This window comes from Peromyscus californicus, unplaced genomic scaffold, assembly GCF_007827085.1.
Source record: "Peromyscus californicus insignis strain IS unplaced genomic scaffold, ASM782708v3 Scaffold_8__1_contigs__length_139910024, whole genome shotgun sequence".
Classification (NCBI taxonomy): domain Eukaryota; kingdom Metazoa; phylum Chordata; class Mammalia; order Rodentia; family Cricetidae; genus Peromyscus; species Peromyscus californicus.
Window position 1 is genome coordinate 117,890,240 of NW_026294606.1, and position 19,998 is coordinate 117,910,237.

General features: G+C 44.9%; 1 protein-coding gene across 1 annotated transcript in view; it reads left to right on the forward strand.

Moving 5' to 3' along the window:
• The window catches only part of Ces5a (carboxylesterase 5A), a 39,761-nt gene that overhangs the window by 11,562 nt on the left and 8,201 nt on the right, over window positions 1-19,998 (forward strand). Inside the window, exons 3-11 of the mRNA XM_052729516.1 lie at window positions 893-1,097; window positions 3,847-3,985; window positions 5,883-6,016; window positions 8,080-8,233; window positions 10,716-10,820; window positions 12,917-13,021; window positions 14,411-14,551; window positions 16,437-16,505; window positions 19,159-19,306. Of these exons, the coding sequence (XP_052585476.1) occupies window positions 893-1,097; window positions 3,847-3,985; window positions 5,883-6,016; window positions 8,080-8,233; window positions 10,716-10,820; window positions 12,917-13,021; window positions 14,411-14,551; window positions 16,437-16,505; window positions 19,159-19,306 (1,200 nt within the window). The remainder of the gene's footprint in view (window positions 1-892; window positions 1,098-3,846; window positions 3,986-5,882; window positions 6,017-8,079; window positions 8,234-10,715; window positions 10,821-12,916; window positions 13,022-14,410; window positions 14,552-16,436; window positions 16,506-19,158; window positions 19,307-19,998) is intronic.

A 19,998-nucleotide genomic window follows, 5' to 3' on the forward strand; every position in this document is an offset into this window, starting at 1 on the left:
CCCTTGGGGCTTCAGGATCCGGTGTTGTTGGAAGTGTGGGAGCCTCCTTCTCAGAGGCAGACAGAGTTGGAAAGGATTGACTCTGTCCTTGAGGTTACTCATACCTGGTAAGGAAAGGCACCATCCCGGGCCCTGGGGAGACATGTGGACTGGAGCCTGTGCTCTATGGCGTGGCCTGTGGACAAGTGCCAGAGCAGCTAGTGCCCAAACTCCTGGGTCCTGCTAAGTAAGTAATCGGAGGTTTCATATTCTGTGCAAAACCCAAGATGCTAGCTTGCCTACTCATCCAAAGCACCGTCTTCAAACTCTGGGAAGTACAAGAGCTGATTTCAGCTGTCATTATCATGAGAGGTTTTTTTGTTTTTTGCATTTTCACTGATATATTTTCATTTTCATATGCAACCAAAGCAGCTACCTAACTTATCCAAGCAACTCTATAGCTATCATTGCCCAGGAGTCCTCTAGGCTAAATTTTAAAGGTAATTTATTTAGGTTAAAAAAAAATCCACCACCCTGTAACTTCAGGCAATGATTGACATGTGGTGGTTTTGTGGTGAGTATGGAAATGACAAGAGTGTGGTAGACCCAGCCATCAACTTGGCAGGATCCAGGCATCTACAGAGCTCCAAAGAAAGGGACCACTTTGGTACAGAAGAAAAGCTTCTCCTAGAGTTCTTTGGTGTGGTAGTGGGTGCTCAGTAGCAACTGAGGCAGGCCCCTTTGGTGGTGGCTTCTCAATCAATCCTGAAGGAAGAGGACCTTGACTCAAAGAGAAAGTCCCAGCTCCTGTGGCCTCTGGGTGGAGAAAGAGCACCCTTGAAGGGAGCCCCGGGGTGGCCAGTTGTCTCCTTCTTTCCATCCTGTTCCTCAGTTCTCCCCTGTGTTTCCTCAGGGTCTGTGACTGAAGAGCCACTTAGGTATACCAGGCTGGGATGGGTGAAGGGGAAGCAAGTCACTGTGCTGGGAAGCCTCACACCTGTCAACGTGTTCCTTGGGATCCCTTTTGCTGCACCCCCACTTGGAGCCCTGAGATTTTCCACTCCACAGCCTGCGAGCCCCTGGCATGACTTGCGAGAAGCCACCACCTATCCCAATTTGTAAGTCATGGGTGGCCTGTGGTTCTGGGGACTGGGAGAGATTGATGAGGGGGAACATAGGTCATGAAGTCCAGGGGCAGAGGAGAGGGAAGATGGACATGGAGGTGGGAAGGGCCACAGACCTGGGTGAGTGTTTCTGTGTCTCAGGACGCCCACACTGGCTGCTCAGCAGAACTGCTGGAGCCTTGTTAGAAATGTGTATGTTCCCTGGCCTCTTCTAAGTTTCATGAATCAGAACCCCCTAAGCTGGGCCCAGGAATCTGAATGATCTGAAAGCTCTGTGGCGTTCTGAGTCCTGAGAAGGTATAAGAAGTGCTGTGATGGGCTGACTGAATCTTTCAATGAAAGGGACTTTCCTGGTGTTTCTGTGTGGCCCTTTACCCTGGACTGGCCTTTATGGTCAATCTGGATAAGGGATTCAGAGAGCAGAGCCACAGTGTGTGTGTGTGTGTGTGTGTGTGTGTGTGTGTGTGTGTGTGTGTGTGTGTGTGACTCCCGCAGTGTCAGTTGGGCTTAATGCAAGGCCTGGACCACAGTGGGAACTCCATAAATGTCTGAGTAATGACAACATGGCTGCTGTATTAGTTTTCTAGTCTCTGTGACCAAATTCTGACTGAAAATGATTGAAGGGAAGGCAGGCTGATTTGGTCCACAGTTTGAGCAGGTGCCATCAATGTAGCAGAGTCTGTGGCGGCAGGAGACTGCAGCTGGGCCTCCTCACATCTGGGCAGATGAGGAAGCAGAGAGCAGGCTATTCTTCTGCTGTTTTCTCCCTTTTCCTTCACCGTGAGACCTCAGTCCATGGGTCACATTTAGGGTAGATCCCAGAGGAGCATCTTCTAGGTGATTCCAAATCCAGTCACACTGACAATGAAGATTAACCATCACAGATGCCTCTGTGACACAAGGGAGGTAAGTAGCTTCCAGCCAGTGAAGAGAGGCAGGTGGTTAACCAGTTACCATGTTAGTCGTGGAAGATTGCTAGAATACTGTGTGGGGCAAGAAGACCTGAAAATCCCCAGGGACCTCCAATTCTGGTTTTGTGAAGGCCTTAGGTTGGGTTACATGGGGTAAAAGGAGTATCTTGGTATCAGAACATTCCCTATGCCCCAGAAGATGACTTCATGTAGTTCACATGTGGACTGAAAATAATATGAAAAAACTCATTAGTTGGTTATTTTTTGTTTATCTATTCATTCACTGATTTATTCAACTCATTCAGAACCAACTCCAGAATTGGATATCATTAGGACTTGGGGGTTTCCACAGTGGACTAATGAGGTTCTTCAGTTTACAATGGGATTATGTCCTAAGACGTTATAAATTGAAAATATGTTTACTTCACCTACCTTACATACACTACTCTACATCAACCCCCAATCATATAATACATGGGTATGTGCCCCTGTGACACTGTGGCCATTTACCTACACAACTGAACATCTTGAGTACTGGCCCACATGAAGCTCACCCAGCTAAAGATCAAAACTCAGCATTTGAAGCCTGGTTTCTGTGGACTACATATTGATTTTTCACATATTAAAGTTAAGAAAAAACATCAGATCATCGTGTGTTGGGGACTGTTCTTTCCTCAAGGAGCATGTAGACCAGTAATGAGGAAGGACAGAGAAAAAGAATTGATAATTAAAATGTAAGGAGCTGAGGCAACCACCAGGGGTCAGAGAAGGCAACTGATAGAGCAGAGAACCACCCAGCCTAGCTTTAAGGAAAGAAAGGTCAGGCATGCCTTTGTGAAAGCAATGAGGCCTGAATTTATGAATGACCACATACAAAGGAGCCAGGAGCACAACCACCTAAGAAGGAATATATTCCAGTGGTGGTTTCTTACTGTTCACTAGTGTCCACTCGTCTATCAAGAAAACAACTAATAATGACAGAGCACTTATGTCTGGCAGAAACGTCCACACACACAATTTCACTTAAGTCACCCCTTAGCCTTTTGGCTAAGATCAAATGTAGTACATCCTCATTTTTAGTGTGTGTCAGGCTCTGTGCTAAGAACTGTGGGGGTACAGAACTGATTAATCCAGACTCACAGGCTTTTTAGCTGCTCATAGTTGAGTTGGAGAAGATGATGATGTTATGAGCAAGCCTGGGCTAAGTTCTAGGGCACACCATGCATTCTGTGAGTGTTTCTAAAGAACAGCTATGGCCACTCAGAAAAATCTCAGAAGGCTTCTTGGAAGAGGGGTATTTGGATTGAATCTGAAAGAAAAGGATGATTGTGAGCCAGAACACATCAGGAGAAGCAATTGAGGTGAAGGGAGCTTGAGCAAAGCCTGGGTCCAGGAGTCTTCTGTGTCTATCTGGGTTCCTGGTATGGAGACTGCAGGAAGGTTCCTTTGCTCCTCTGGCTGTAGGGGAAAGACTGGCGGGAGAGAGCCTTTGCTGTGCGACTCAGTGGTGGGTATAGACAGGGAGTGTCCTTGGGGTTAATGACACAATTATTTTTGAAAATGAGCTTTCCTATCCAGGAACTGGATAAAAGGAAATCATCATTTGTTAGTTAGTTTGCTTGTTTCTGAAAGGAGAGGCCTGGGGGCACAATCAGATTCTTTACCAATAGTTCTGACATGCCTCAGGGCTCACAAGGGATGGCTGGGCCTTGCCTCTGCCCCAAGAACCGGCCCCTCCCAGAAAGTCATGCTGTCTCTCTCTCTCTCTCTCTCTCTCTCTCTCTCTCTCTCTCTCTCTCTCTCTCTCTCTCTCTCTCTCCCTCCCCCCTCAGGTGCCTTCAGAACCTAGAGTGGCTCACCACATATCAAATAATGCTCAAAGTACATTACCCTAAATTTGGAGTCTCAGAAGACTGTCTGTATCTCAACATTCATGCACCAGCCCATGCCGACGATGGCTCCAGTCTCCCGGTAAGGCTGCCTGCTGCACTGGACATCTGCTGGCAGGTCTGGGTACCATCTGGGCATGGGGGCATCTAGAATCAGACCTATCCTCCTATTGGGTAAGGGAAGTTTCATCACACAAGTAACTTGTTTTTTGAAAAGTTGTAACGGTAGCTGACCCCTATCATTGTCTCTGTTGGATATATCAATGGTTATGATTTAACTTTCAATTTTTGTTTCACTTTGCTCCCCACCCAGGTAAGTATTAAAATTGTATGGGCAATTTAGGAAAGATACAGTTTAAAAGGCTTCTGATTGCTTTTTGAGTTTGAGAACCCCTCTTTTTAAAAGAGTATAATTGAGTAATTCAACTTTTCTTATCTAATTAAGACAGTCAAGTACTGATGCCAAGTATTTCATTTAAGAACATAAGGAACCCTGCAGATGAATGAAGGAAGGTTTTCTATGACCTGCATTTTGGCCACACCCTCTCTCTCAGCATCCTCTCTCCCCATGCCTGTAACTGGGAGAGCCTTTCTGGGGGTATCAGGCAGCAACATTTGCCAAGTACCTACTGTGTGCCAGGCATTGGACATTGTATCATTCAACACAGTGTGTAAGGATGGTTGAGCTCACTTTGCAGATAAGGAAATTGAGACACAAGGAGTGCACATGTGCTCACTCTATGTTGTACAGGGCCAGCGCTTTCCCTCCACGGCTCTCTTCTCTTTTCCTGACCCAAGGGCTATAGTCCCAAATACGGAGTTAGAAGAACGGAAGAGATTTACTATGATCTATGAAAGTAGTGACAATACCATTTGAATAGTATTTTGTGTTCACTGGTCCTAATTTTTCCTAAACAAAGCAAAGTTTCTGTACCCCACTTTTGCCCCCTTTTACATCGAAGGTTAAAAAAAAAAAGAAACCTCTTCAGCTGAGGTCTTAGTAATTTGTCTTACCAATGTGATAGAATACCCAGACAAAAGCAACTTCAGGGAGAAAGGGTTTGGCTCACAGTTCCAGGGTTCAGCCAAACTGGGGACGGGAATGCTGATGCTCACTTCTCTTGTTTCTCTTAGCTCAGCCCAGGACTCCAGGCCCACATTGGGATGGGTCTTTCCATTCAGTTCTCCTAATGTAGATAGTCTTTCACAACTAGGCCCAGAGGGTAGCCTGTCTAGACAAGGATCACACGCTCTCCTGGAAGCATATCTCCTAGGTGACTCTAGAGCAGTGGTTCTCAGCCTTCCTAATGCTGCGATCCTTTACTACAGTTCCTCATGTTGTGGTGACCCCCAACCCTAAAGTTATTTCGTTGCTACTTCATAACTATAATTTTGCTACTGTTGTGGATCGTAATGTAAATATCTGTGTTTTCTGAGGGTCTTAGGTGACCCCTGTGAAAGGATCATTCGACCCCCAGATGGTTGAGACCCACAGGTTGAGAAAGACTACTCTAGAGTCTGTGAAGTTGACAGTTTTAACAACACAGCTCCTGGCCTTATGTGAGCCTTACGATGGTTTCTGTCTTCCTGTGGGCCACAGGCTCAACGGGCTTCAGGTATCAGTCTCTGAGCACTTGAACTGAGCAAACACTCTTGTAAAAGCTTTAACTGCAAATGCTTATTTGGACCTCACAAAAACCTCTGAAGTGAGATATTTATGCTCTTCACAACTCTTACGCAAGGGAAAATGAAAACAACAATCCCCAGAGAAGTTGAGTAGCCTGTCTGTGTTCGCTCAGCTAATCAAATCATCTACTTACTCTGAGGACAGCGTCTATATGCTTAACCCTGGATCGTATTTAAAAAATACGATCTTAGAGCCTACTTATAAAGAAGAGTGAGGCATTTATATTTTCCTCAATAAAAAATAACCCAACAAGCATGGGAAGAGATTGACGAGAGTGATTCTGTCTCCTCAGGTCATGGTGTGGATACCAGGGGGTGGCTTTGAGACTGGCTCAGCCTCCATCTTTGATGGGTCTGCCCTGGCTGCCTATGAGGACGTGTTGATTGTGACCATCCAGTACCGCCTAGGGATATTTGGCTTCTTCACGTGAGTCTCTTCTGGTGAATGACACACCAGACCACAAAGGGAAGTTGGAACAGTAGCTGTGGGCAGCTACCTTAGGAGGAAAGAACCTTCAGTGGCATTGTGTAATAAATTAGGTCCTAATTAGTTAGGCAACTTAGCACATTAACATAAAACCCCTCAAATCCTAGCAGTTAAAAGGACCTCTTTCTCATCAAGGACAGTCCAGGTTTGTGCCCCCAATGGACAGATAGCCTTACACATGGTTAACCAGTACTCCAGGACTCTTCCATCTTGTGGCTCTGATGTCAAATTGTCTAGATCTGAATCTCCAGCAATGGAGAAATCATAGAGGGTCTCACAGAGGACATGTTCCTGGATAAGCCTGAAGATGGCATTTGTCACTTCTGTTCACATACTACAGGGAAGAAGGCATTCACATGGCACACTGGGCTGCAAAGAAGACAGAGACAGGAAGTGTAGCCCAGTGGTGTGACCTGGAATTGTGTGAATCTGAAAGGCCTGACTGGGCAGGGATCTGAATACCATGGTGTTCATGGAATTTGGAACTTTATCTTTTAAAGACTGAGAGTCCTACAATTATCCTGCTCGGAGATATGTACCAGGAAGTGTACTCTGGAAGAGACTGGAGGCTAGACCGTGCTTGATGGCTGTCCATTAACAAATGGGAGGCCAGTAAGGAGGCTACTGCTGTCTTGTTGAATCTATGCAAGGTTGAGTCATGAAAAGAAGAGGTAGCAAATGTAACACAGTGTGCTGGTATCTACCTTTCTAGCAGTCCCACGGAACAAGCATTATTGTTATCCTTAGCGTCCACATGAGGAACTGGAGGCCCAGTTGGTTAAGTGACTGGCCCAAGCTCACCCAGACAATGGATGGCCAGGCAATGAATTCTGTGCAACAGCTTGAGATCTTAATGATTGTGGTGAGGTGCTTATGCACCCTGAGGGAGGAATGGGAACATTGTGAGACCCACCATGTAATGAAGGCTAAATTGGCCGGGCTTGGAGAAGGCTGGGAATGAGACGTTAGTCTAAGCCAGCATGGTAACAAACTGACAAAGGGGTGTAGAAGGAGGAACAGGTTGGGGAACTAGAGGATGGTAGGGGATAGGATCCTGAGATTTCTCACTCAGAATGTGTACCACATGCCAATTCTGGGTCCCAGTGGCTTTTTTTCTGTTGTTGTTCTATGTTATTTTCATGTGTTTTTTATGAATTGCTCAATAATTGTGGGAAACATCCAGCTTTTTGAGGCAGTGAATGGGGTATAATTAGGAGCGTGGATTCTGAGGCTAGAATCATTGAATCCCAATTCTTTCTAGATCTTTCTGGTAAAGAGATCTCTGTGCTTGAATTTCTTAGTCTGTTTAAACAAGATGCACATCTTGATGGCGTGTTCACAGAATTAACTGAAAAGAGCTGACACAAGCTGTGGCCATGGGGGTAGTTTGCCCCTACCCTGTTCTCTCTGTCCAGCATGGAAGGAGAATGGGGTGGTGGGATACATAGTCCAGTCTTTCTCCCCTCTCAACTCTCAGTACCTCATGCCAATGGCCTAAGTGACGCAACTTCTAGAGATCAGCCTTTTGGTAGCAGCAGGGCAGAAAAAAACCCAGAGAGGCAAAGAGGGCAATGTTGAGAACCACCCCTCTTGAAGGCTGTGAAGGTTATTAGCTGTACACTTCTTGGGGCCACGCTGAGTACACCTACTGCTATGGGCATTGCTTTTGATGTTAATAAACTAGGCAATTTAGGATTTTGTCATTCACTGGCTCAAGTGGCAGAGATAACTCCCACCAGCAGGATTTTTCGGGATCCATGGGTTAAGGGGAGCCAAGAACACCCTAACATTGGACATACAGTATTGCATATGTACTTCTCTGGAGTACAGAACTTCCACCATTCTTGAGGAAATCCCAGGACGTGAGAACTAAGCCTGTTGTCCTCAGCTCCTGTAGGGCTCTGGTTCTCAGTGTCCTGCCAGCTCACACCTTACTGAGAACTGTGGGACTACAGGACACATAGGAGCTAGCTAAGAACTCCCACTTTGCCTCTTATCCCTAGCACACGGGACCAGTATGCTCTCGGGAACTGGGCCTTCCATGACCAGCTGGCTGCCCTGCTATGGGTCAAGAAGAACATCAGGTTCTTCGGTGGAAACCCTGATTCCGTGACCGTCTTTGGTGGCTCAGCGGGAGCCATAAGCATTTCTAGCCTGGTGAGTTTTCTGCTTTGACTTGGATGACTCTTAGCTAGGGTGGTTATAAGCATAGAGACAAGACATCACCCACATTTGGTTGCTGTTGTTGTGTTGAATACATACAATTTTATTTTCTTGGGGTTTGAAAATGAAACTTTTATCAGTTCTTTGAGTATTTCATACATGCATACAATGTGTTTTGATCATATTCATCCCCTTCCTCTTCCTCTGAATTCCTCTAAAATCTACCTCTTCCTGCTTCATGTCCTTTTTGATTTTTAATAACCCACTGAGTTCCGTTTCTGCTTCTCATATCCACACGGGTGTGGAGGAGTCTATGGGAGTAGAAAACACATTTACAAACACATATGGCTTCATAGGTAAGTTGTAAGTCTCGGGCACAGTCTCATTTCATGAACAAGATAGCAGTCACCAGGAGAGTTTAGATGAATTCCCAAGGTCACATAATGAGTGATAATTTGAGGGGGTAAAATCCCTGTGTTTGTAGAGTTGAATCTCTACACTCTAATCATCAGGACTGCTAAGCACTTGTTTGTAGTAGTCACACACACTCACACACACACACACACACACACACACACACACACACACACACGCACGGTAGTAGGTGGCATCATATCTTGTGAACAAGCAGAGAGAACATGCACTTGGAACTGCTCACTGTGTTACCACTCTCTCCTGAGAACTACTTCAGTCCTTCCCAAGGCTACGGTCCCTCTTTGGCTCTGCCTCTTGTAGGTTTCACACTGTTTCCTAATACTGCCATCCTAGAGACCAAAAAAATCTAGCATTTGGACCTTCTGTGTGTGTGTGGCGGGGGCAGGGAGGTGTCACATAAACCATACCATTGTTCACTAGAAAAACCCAGCTAAAGCATGAATAATGAAAGATGTGTAGATGCACACAGAGTGCTCATGCCTCACTGAGAGCTGGATACAGACATTGTCCTTTTAGATCTGGTCTGCTGCCCAGAGTTTGGACATGCATCCTTTTGTATAGATCAGCTGTAGAAATCACTTCCTTTGAGTACAGTTTTTGAGATTTTTTTTTATAGTTAGTACCCATTTATACATTACAAAGTAGCTTGTAGTCTGCAAGTACCTTGTAGAAAACCACCCTTACACTATTATAACAGGATAGCAGGTTTTTGGTTTTCCCTCCAAGATTTCACTCTTCTCCACACCAAATTTGACAGCAATATTTTTTAGCCACCCATCTTTATCAATTTTTCCCTAGACACAATGCTTTCTTTTCACATGGGAAGTCCACTGTTTCACACTATATTCCCTTGATTGTATTATCACAGTAACAAGTGCAGCTGATAGTACAACTTTGGGAATAACATACTCTTGGCATAAGACTGGTAGGAACAGAAATGCTTGAATATGCTAGAGAATGACTGTCCCCAAATGGTAGAATTCCATGGCATAAATTAGCATGTTAATAAGAGATCAGTCACATGGTAGTGGGTTAAAAGGGTTTCTGCTGTACAGGGCCCAACACTACTCAGAGTAATTTTGTTTTCAGTCTTTGTCTCTAAGAAGGACCATGTTAACACATTTTATATATATGACAAGGGTCACCCTTCATGATTGAAATTGGACAGGCACTGAGTGAACATTCATATTCATTGTTTCTCCTACTATAAATAAAAATATTTATGACCTGATGAAATTTTTGTTACAGTGTTTTGTAGCAAAACAGTTGCTACAGTGTTTTGCTGCAGAGGAATAAATTGATGCTTGGGAATATTAAGTGACTTGCTAGAAGCAAGTGAGTAGAGACACCAGAAACCATGTCAGACTAGTTAAATGTTCCCAAAGCCAATCATGGAGGTCCATGCCTGTAATCCTGGTACTTGGAGGCTGAGGCAGAAGGATGGAGGGAGCCTGGGCTATAGAGGAAGATCCTGTTTTAAAAGCAGAAAAAAAATTAATAAAGAAATGGGGACTTACAGTGTTGGAGCCTATCTGGGTTTCCTGGTGGCTTTGCCCAGCAAGTCTGCATAAAGCAGATGATTGGACCACGGGCCTGAGTATCAGGTGTTTGGAAGGGTCTACACTTGGCTGTATTGAGCAAGGGGGAGGTCTTTTGCTTCTCCCCTAGGCATTGTGATAAAAAGCCCCCTGGAATAAAGTTCAGAGCTGGTGGGTTGAGACCCAGGCCCTCCCAAGGCTATCCTGTGTTTCTGTATTTCCCCTCGTCATCTAGGTCTCTCTTTCTAGCTAATTTTTCTCACTTCTCCCTACTCAAGAGAACCCAGGGTTGTAAAAGTGGCAGCTGGTCCACCACATTACAGAAGTGAAATAACTCGTCTAAGCCTCTGTATCTAGTCCTTGAACTCCCAAGCAGGGCTCTCCAGGCCAAAGTAGGATCCTGAAGGGGGCTTCCTGGGACGGTGTCTTGAAGGAAGGAATCGGTGGCATGTATAATGGGTGTGATTCTGGGAAAACTGCTGCTGGTTACATTTTCTTCTTAGGTTCTGTCTCCTTTGAGAAAGGGCTTATTCCACAGAGCCATCATGCAGAGCGGAGTGGCCATCATTCCTAGCCTGAAGAGCCTTGATGACGAGCTGAAAACTGATGTAGGTACATTGCTCACACCCTCCTCAGTTCCCTGAAGCCCAGCTTCTCATTACATTCTTAGATTTTCCCACTGACTATGTCCGAAGAATCTTATGCTAGTCCAGTGGCAGTCTTGGGCCTGTATGAAAGGTCTGTTCAACAGGAAAAGGTTTAAACACACAGCACAACATTATGGGTGTGTGTATGCATGTCAGTCACAGAGCAGTGGTTCTTAACCTGTGGGTCATGATGCCTGGGGGTTGAATGACCATTCACGGGAGTCACCTGAGACCATCAGACAACAGAGATATTTACATTATAACAGTAGCAAAATTATAGTTCTGAAGTAGCAAGGAAAATCATTTTATGGTTGTGGGTCACCACAACATGAGGAATTGTATTAAAGGGTCACAACATTAGGAAGGTTGAGAATCACTGTCATAGAGGGAAGGAGTCCACCTACACAATGCAACATTGATGTTGTGCCTGGGTGTGCACATATGTGATATAGTTCTTAAATAATTTTTGTGGGGACACAAATCAGTCCCAGTTATTCTCAGTATTCTGTGTAGTTAGTCTTCTGTGCCTGCCATATTTTATGCTATCCTAGAGTAAAATGTTAAGAAAGACCCTGGGGCTGTTTCCAGCTCTTTGGGGCAGATGGAGTGACTAATGGGGTTTGTGGGATGAAGTAGGGTGCATATCCCAGATACTTGTCATCCCCTGGGAATTATTCATTCTAGTGGTTGCATTATCCTTTTTATTTCTTTCCCTCCCTCCTCCCCCACTCTCCCTCCCTCCGTCCCTCTGTCCCTCCGTCCCTCCCTCCGCCCCTCCCTCCTTTCCTCACTCCCTCTCTTTCTTTTCTTGAGGTGGATATCTTACTATGTTGCCCAGGCTGGTCTCAAAGCTCTGGCCTGAAGAGACCCTCCTATCTCAGTCTCTAGAGTATATGGAACTACACTCGTGTACTATGTCATTAAGCGTATATGGTCTATTTTCTTAAACACAATGTAGAAAATAGCACCCTTCCAAAGTCTAAACAGGGTCATAAAATTGTGAACTAGCTTCAGTATAAATGAATACTGATTTTGGTAATGCTTAATACAAAACTACTTTCAGCCTGTGCATTGATTTATTCACCCCAAAGCATTTATTGAGTGTTCTTAGTTTCCCAGTGTTGTGTTAGGACTCACAGCTTTATCAGTGGAGAAAGCATATCCTCATCTAGAGAAGACATGATTTTGTTATGGAGGACTTTAGCTGGAGTCTGAGGATTGATGTGGAAGGTGGTCCTTGAATGACTGACTGTCACATGTAGACTCTATATGTTGACTATGTATGCAGCCTATGTTGAATCTTCAAAACACCCATGACTCCTGGAAGCTTAAGGGCAATTGTAAATGGACAAGTTCTACAAATATGGAAAGCTTGATGATAGGGCAAAAAGTTGCCTAGCATTGGCCTGGGTGGCAAAGGTGTGGAACACTGGAGGGATATGAGATCAGGGGAAGAAGGACCTTATGGGATTGCAGTGGTCAAGAAATATGTCCTAGAGAAGGCAGGACTTGGGCCTTAAATTAGAGAAAAGAAGTGAGTAGAGGCAAAGACAAAATTGTAATTATGAAATAAAAAAGTAAGATTAGTATCTTTAAAGATAGAGAAAAGATCCCAAGAGATTCCTGGCCATGTGTGGGTCTGAAGTTTGATCAGTACAGATAAACTCAGTGCTGATCTCAAGGCCTGCCTCAGCTGATGACTGGAGCTTGCAAAGCTATTCCTCACTCTTGAGGTTCCAGCTCCACTTAGCACTCCAATATCGGAACCTTGTGACATTTAGCTAAGTCTACAGGACTGGTATATCTGTGACTAGGAAGGAACTTTGATTCTAATCCATGACCATAGACTGACAACCCATTACCCCCAGCTCTTGTAGCCACAAGAGTCAGGATAACGCCAATCTAACCTCAGTGTAGCAGCATGGACCTATAGAGAGGCAGGTAGCATATTGGATTTCACAAAGAAGTCCCACTTGTGGCTGCATAGGCCACTTTTCAGGCTTTTATTCCCCTGGATGCATTCAGTACCACTGTCTGCCTGCCTTCTCTATAAACAGTTGCAGGTGGTTGCCGATGTCTGCCATTGCAATGCATCAGACTCCCAGGCTTTGCTGAAGTGCCTGAGGGAAAAGTCTTCCTTGGAGTTGCTGAGCCTTGGCAAGGTGAGGAGGGATGGGAAAAGCTGGAGGTGGGTAACTCAGAAGATGGAGTGGCCAAACATTCTATCTCTTTTATTTGTGTCGATTGGAGACTTCGACAAGAGAGGGGTTGGCGATTCATGGCAACATCTGAGCGATGTGGAGTTTAGGACTCTTACAAGTGGCTTACGGTGGGACAGGGACATTGCTCAGCCTGGGTTGTTGTTTAGACATTGAAGGCATCACCCTGGGAAGAGGGTCATGCTTGTGCCACATGACCCCAGAAGCTTAAGTCAAGATCAAGAGCTGGGAGTTCTAATTGGAAGTAATTTTTCCTTGTTGTAGCAGAATATTCTAAAATCTCAGTTGCCTGTAAAGGAATGGGCAGAGATGCCCACTGCTGTAGGTATTCAATCGAAGTCTGGCTGGTACTAGAGAATTTCCACCATTAGATGACTAATTGAACTGGATGGATTTTAACGGATCTTCCAGTGTGAGGCTCTTTGCTAGTCCTTGAATGATTAAGATTATTATTTAATCAGACTCAAATGTTTGTGGCTACTTGGCATGTGTAGAATATCTGCATGCTAGAGTCTATAAAGTGGGTAATAGTGACCCGCCATTGTAAGCTTTTGCACGGCCCCTTCTGCCCAATTCCCTAAACAGGAACCTAAGAAGAGAAAACATAATCAGGGCTGGCAAGATAGCAAGCGTTTGCTGCATAAGCCTGATGACCCCAGTTCAATACCCAGAACCCACCTACGGGTGAAATGAGAGAAAGACTCAACACAAGTGTCCTCTGGCCTCCACACAGACACTGTGTGTGGTGTGTGCATGCCATATGCCATACCTTCCCTCATCACACACCCACATACAGATACACACACACACACACACACACACACACACACACACACACACACACACACGATTAATAAAAAGGCATAGGAAAAGGTTCGTACCTACTTCCTCTCTCCTGGCTACTCCCCACCCCCCTTTATTCCCAGACATTCTCCAACTTGAGCAGGCATCAGTATCACCTGGAGGTGACCCCAATAAGGTTGCTCTCAGTGTTCTTATTCATCAGACCTGAGAATTTGTATATCTAATACATTTTCAAATGACATTGATGCTGCTGGTCTATGAACTCCTTTGAGAAATACTGTGCTAGGCTATTATTTTTTCTTTAGTTGATATTATTATTGTTGTTTTATTATTTGGCAGATGAGAAACTATGGCATAGAAAAGTTTAGATTTTCTTTGTGCCTTAAGCAAATGGCAGGACAGGTCAGAAACTAATGCATTTGGCTGGGCCACTAGTGTTTTGTTTTTCCTCTTTCTGGATGCATTTGGACTTCTGGGGACAGATTTCATAAACAGAAACAACGATTATTTTTTCTATCTTTATTGCAGAAAACAAAGTCATTCACTAGAGTGATCGATGGTCTTTTCTTGCCTGATGAACCACTAGAACTATTTTCTCAAAAGACATTTAAAGCAGTTCCATCCATGATTGGAGTCAATAACCAAGAGTGTGGTTACATACTGCCCATGGTAAGAATTCTCTTTCCTCCCTGCCTCTCCCTCAACAGCAAGGCAACTGTTTGCTTCCACAGATGATTCCCCAGTGATAAGAGTTGGGACCTCTTGCTTTTCATGCAGCAATAATCTTCCCACTGACTAGAAGAGGGTGTCTTAGCCCATTCGATGCCATTAAAACGTAACACTTGGTGCTGTGCATTTTAAATTAGAGGGGTTCATTTGGCTTGTGATTCTGGCCAATAGAAAGTAAAAACAGTATGGTGGCAGCATTTGTAGATGACTTCACAGCTATGTCACAACATGGTGGAGAAGAAGACAGAGAAAGGGCTACATGCAGAAGGGGTCCTGTAGCTGAAGTTCTCTCCAGTCCTGCTTGGCCCACAGTCAGGACAAAGCTCTCTCACCCGCCAGTCCCGCAGCTGCTTAGACCCAGCCACTCAGACCCAACCGAGTAAACACACAGAGACTTATATTGTTTACAAACTGTATGGCCGTTGTAGGCTTCTTGTTATCTAGTTCTTCTATCTTAAATTAACCCATTTCTATAAGTCTATACCTTGCCACATGGCTCGTGGCTAACCAGTATTTTACATGTTGGTACTCATGGCAGCGGCTGGCAGTGTCTCCTGACTCAGGCTTCCTGTTCCCAGAATTCTCTTCTCTGCTTGTCCTGCTTATACTTCCTACCTGGCTATTGGCCAATCAACATTTTATTTATACAGAGCGATATCCACAACAGGGTCCAGCATAAAGAGGTGGCACTACTTCACAACAACTCACCCTCTTGAAATCTAGCCACACCTTAGGAGAGCTACATTGATCTCTTCAAAGCATGGTGCTCTTTTGACCCATCACTTTCGCCTAGGTCCTACCTCTTAGAGATCTACCATCACACAATACATTTATAATTGGGTTGAAACTTCCAGCACACAGAACTTTGGCTGGACATACTCAAACACATCTAAACTATAGGCAAGAAGAACTGGGGTCTGGAGGATCAACAGTATGTCTGTCTTGCTCCTCATAAAGATTTATGGCAAAAGAAGTAACTGTATGAAGAGGAGAGAGTTGGATCCATTTGTATTTACTAAAAAACAAACAAGAGCAGAGAAAAATCTACACGTGATTATTTCAAGTAAATACAGTTACTATTTCAGATAGGTTTTGGAAACTTCAATTTTTTTTATACTCGGTCTTGGCCCTGGCATTCTGACTTCTGAGAACAGTTCATGTCTACTGTGGAGTTATGGAATGCAGAGAAATTGTACACATTTTCTGTAGGGGACACTCACAGGTTCCTGTTTCCTGTCAGGCCACACTCTCCAGGGGCATACAGCAAGTATGCATAATTAAAAGATGCTTTTCAGAGCATGCTCAGAGCAATGTAGAACGCAGTAGGAAGAAATCTTCTTCAGGGATGTCAGAGTATGGTGAGGATGAGCCCCTCTGAGGAGGGATGATTGAACAAAAGCCTGGGTGAGCATGGAAGGAGGTTTTCTGAACTCTGGGATTTAAGAAGTTTTTCATCTGCTTTAGAAGTTTGGAGGAGAGGTCAAATTCATTATGATGGCAGGACTCATTTGTCTAGACCAACCTCTTTGTTTTAAACTGTCAGGGAAAGGGACAGTAAATAAAGAAGTCAGTGACCATAACCGTTGTGATCGGTCCCCAGAGTACTTTTCACATACCAGGCACATACCACCGAAATGGGAACTTGCCAACAGGCATCATCTCTTCTACTTTATAGTTAAAGAAACTAACTTTCAGAGTTGAGAGTGCTGCTCCTGTCTCCTAGCCAACAAGGAGACAGTGGTGTGTAACTTCTGTGCATTTAGCCTCTGCTTTTCAAGCAACGAGCCCAGATGGCTCACAGAAAATACCCTGCTTCTTTCTACAGAAGGACACCCCTGAGATCCTCCACGGCTCCAACGAATCTGTTGCTCTGAACTTGATACATATTTTCCTGGTAAGCGACTGTGGGTGGTGTGGCTCTCCAGAGAATCCTTCACTTGGCAAAAATCCCTGCTCTGTACACATGGATAGAGGTTAAAGTCATCTTGCACTGATTAATTAAACAACTAATTAACTCAGTAGGCTTTTTATTGGTTCACAAACCTTTAGTCACAATCTTAAATCCAAAGAACTCTTTTTGTAACTCTCATATTTGCCAAATGTGATCTGTGGCCACTAGGCCTTTTCACTTCTATGCATTAATTTTCTTTATTTATGCCATTATTAATATGTTTCTGGGACATACTAATGTAGATTTTTGGGTGTTTCCTCCTCTTCTAGAATGTTTCAAATCAGCACATATACTGAATTATCTAAGTATACCTTGAAAAGTTATGAGTTATGAAATACACAGGGGGCTAGAATTCTATATTTACTATGTGGCCATCAGGCTTTGGGTTAAGTTCCAGCATTAACAGTCATGTGCTCATCTATTCATTTGTGAAGCATTTCAAACATTTTAGAAACAAACAGCGGCACCAGGTCTTACCCTAGACACTAAGATGTGAAAATAAATTTATTTCTTTCCTTCCTGCTCCTTTCTTTTATCTTCTTCCTCCTCATAAACATTTACATAGCACAGTCTCAAGGCCATGTTCACTGCTTTTATTGACTCATAGAGCATCTGTTTACTGAGACCAAATACTCTAAAACTTCCTCGGGCAATGAGATACAGTGTGGGGCGGACAGTCATGATCATGACTGTCCCATGAAGCAGAACAGATGAGAGCCCATGGCCTGTGTTGTCCACAGGAGGATCTAGGTAGCTCCTTGCAGGGAGGAAGAATTTCAGGGAGTCAGGAGCGAGGGGAGCATAGGAAGAACTATGGAGACCAGCTGGGAGCTGGGGAATGGGAAGAAATCAGCTGAAGGAGTACTGAAAAAGAGGATCCGTGAAACAGTTACAAGCCAGAGAAGGAGTACGAAATTATGGAAGCCCTGAGGAACAGAGAAGGGGGAAGTGACTGGACTTCCAATTGAAGGGTTTTTTTTCTAGCTAAAGATTGGCCTGACTGGGTCAGCCAGGGGTTAGTCCCTGGGGTTTGGAAGAGGGATGTTTGGTGAGTCTTGACTACCCAATGAAGTGAATTGAGTCTGAAGATGGAGGGATATTCAAGATAAAAATAGAGCAGTGGGATCTCTCTGGCTGTTCAGTAGATGTTCCTGGGAGGTGATTTCCGTTGTTCTGGGTCATAGGGGAAGGGAAACTAGAGAAGAAGGGCATTTCAAATGCTGAATGTGTCTTGAGTGCAATCTCAAGGGTAAGTAGGTTTTCCAGGACGGCACAAGAGTGAGGGATGAGCTGCAGTGTCTCTAAGAAAGACCTGATGACATGTAGGACCTGCCTCACAAATGGCGACTAGTTCTCTGGCCTTGACCCAGAAGCCCCAGAGTCTGCCTTGTGACTGTTTTCTGGTGACTTGCCAGTGACCAAAAGCCTCTCCACCCCTCCGGACACTTCCAGGCCTATAAGGTCTGTCATCTCATGGTCCATGTGGACAGGCTCTTGTACCAAAGCCTGCACCGCTGTAGCCATCTCTTACTCTGGGCCTGATGAAAACACTCTCAGTCTTCTGAGCTCTGGAAGAGTGCGTCTCAGCGGCACTCCCAGAGGAGGCTTATGCGGCTTTGCTGCCAAATTCCACAGAAGTGTGCCCATGGTTGTGCTACCAAAACGAAGACTTATGGTATAACAAATTTCCCAGTGTCATCTAGGCCATTGGGCCCTTTTAAGCAGTCACCATGGTGACAGGTCCTTGGATCCTCGAGTGGTTGACCTTCCACAGTCTGCTACTGGTACTCAGGGCAAAGTCAAAGTGAGAAGAGTTGGAGGCATCTGGAGTTGGGTCAAAGAAGGCATCAAATGCCCGATGGAGGCACTCAGCAACAGTGCTCAGCAACCAGCCCATCCAAGGCCCGCTCTCTGCCAGGAAGCATGCTCTTCTTGTTGTCCTATTTTAAAGATTATAGATGAGGAAACTGAGGCTGCAAGACACCCAGTGGCTTAGAGACAGAGCTTGTCCCAGGAGCAGGGATAGTTTTGTGGATGTGTGGCCAGTGTGTCACACAACACTTCCTAACCTGAAAGGCCCTCCCTTTAGCTTGATGTCTGCTGTCACCATCTGGAAATTCCTAATAATTTCGGAACATAGGACACCAGATTTTCACTTGCACTGAGCACCACCAATGTGTGTACTGTGTGTGGCCCAGAGCATGGGGTTTGAATTCAGACTTGTGAAAGAATCATAGTTCCATATGTTAGGACCAACCATGTACTCTCTCCATGCCTTAGTTTCCAAATCTGTGGAGTTATTTTTAATGCATTCTAGGATTGCTGTGTGTGTGAAATGAGGTAACACATAGACAGTATTTACAAATTTACTGGCACAGGCTAATGCTTAATTAATAGGTTGGCCATTGTTGTTGACTTGGGTTTCCTATGACCACGATATTGTCTTTTCCTCCCTCCCTCCCTCTTCCCTCCCTCCCTCCCTCTTTCCTCCCTCCCTCTTCCCTTCCTCTCTCCCTCTTCCCTCCCTTCCTCCATCCCTCCCTTTCTCCCTCCCTCTCTCTTTCTCTTCCTGCCCCCCTTTTTTTTCTTTTCACAGCATATTCCCACCCAGTATTTACACGTTGTAGCTAAAGAATACTTCCATGGCAAGCACTCCCTGACTGACATTCGAGACACTTTACTGGACTTGTTTGGAGATGTGTTCTTTGTGGTTCCTGGGCTGGTGACAGCTCGATATCACAGAGGTGAGTCTCTCATGAACTCCTTTCAAGGTTATAGACAGTGAGGTAGGAGGCCATGGGGGTTCATGTTGTGCACGGGGGAGCCACCCCTGGGTTCCTTCACTGTGAGACTCTTTCAGGTGTGTCCACAATGGAAGAATGCTATATCTGTCTTTGCAGTTCCAGAACACGGACTACTTTTTTTTAAAAAAAAAAAACGATTTATTTATTTTTATTTATGTGCATTGGTATTTTTGCCTGCATGCATGTCTATGTGAGGGTATCAGAGCCTCTGGAACTGGAGTTACAGACAGCTGTGAGTTGTCATGTGGGTGCTGAGAATTGAACCCAGGTCCTCTGGGAAAAGCAGCCGGTGCTCTTAACCACTGAGTCATCCCTCCAGCCCTGGACTACTTTTTTTATTCCTTCACTTTCTTCATTTTTTTCTCTGGAGTTGGTTGGTTTTCAAAACATCTTAGCTGTAGGAGTAAGGGGGGAATGGGAGAGAAGAAAACATCGAGGAGGAAGGGATGGAAAGCTAATCTACTCCTTTCATCCCTCCCTCCCTCCCTCCTCCCCTCCCTCTCTCCCTCCCTCCCTCCTTCCCTCCTTCTCTCCCTCCTCCCCTCCCTCTCTCCCTCCCTCTTTCCTTCCCTCTCTCCCCTCCCTCCCTCCCTTCCTCTATCCCCTCCCCTCCCCCTCCTCTCATTTCCCCT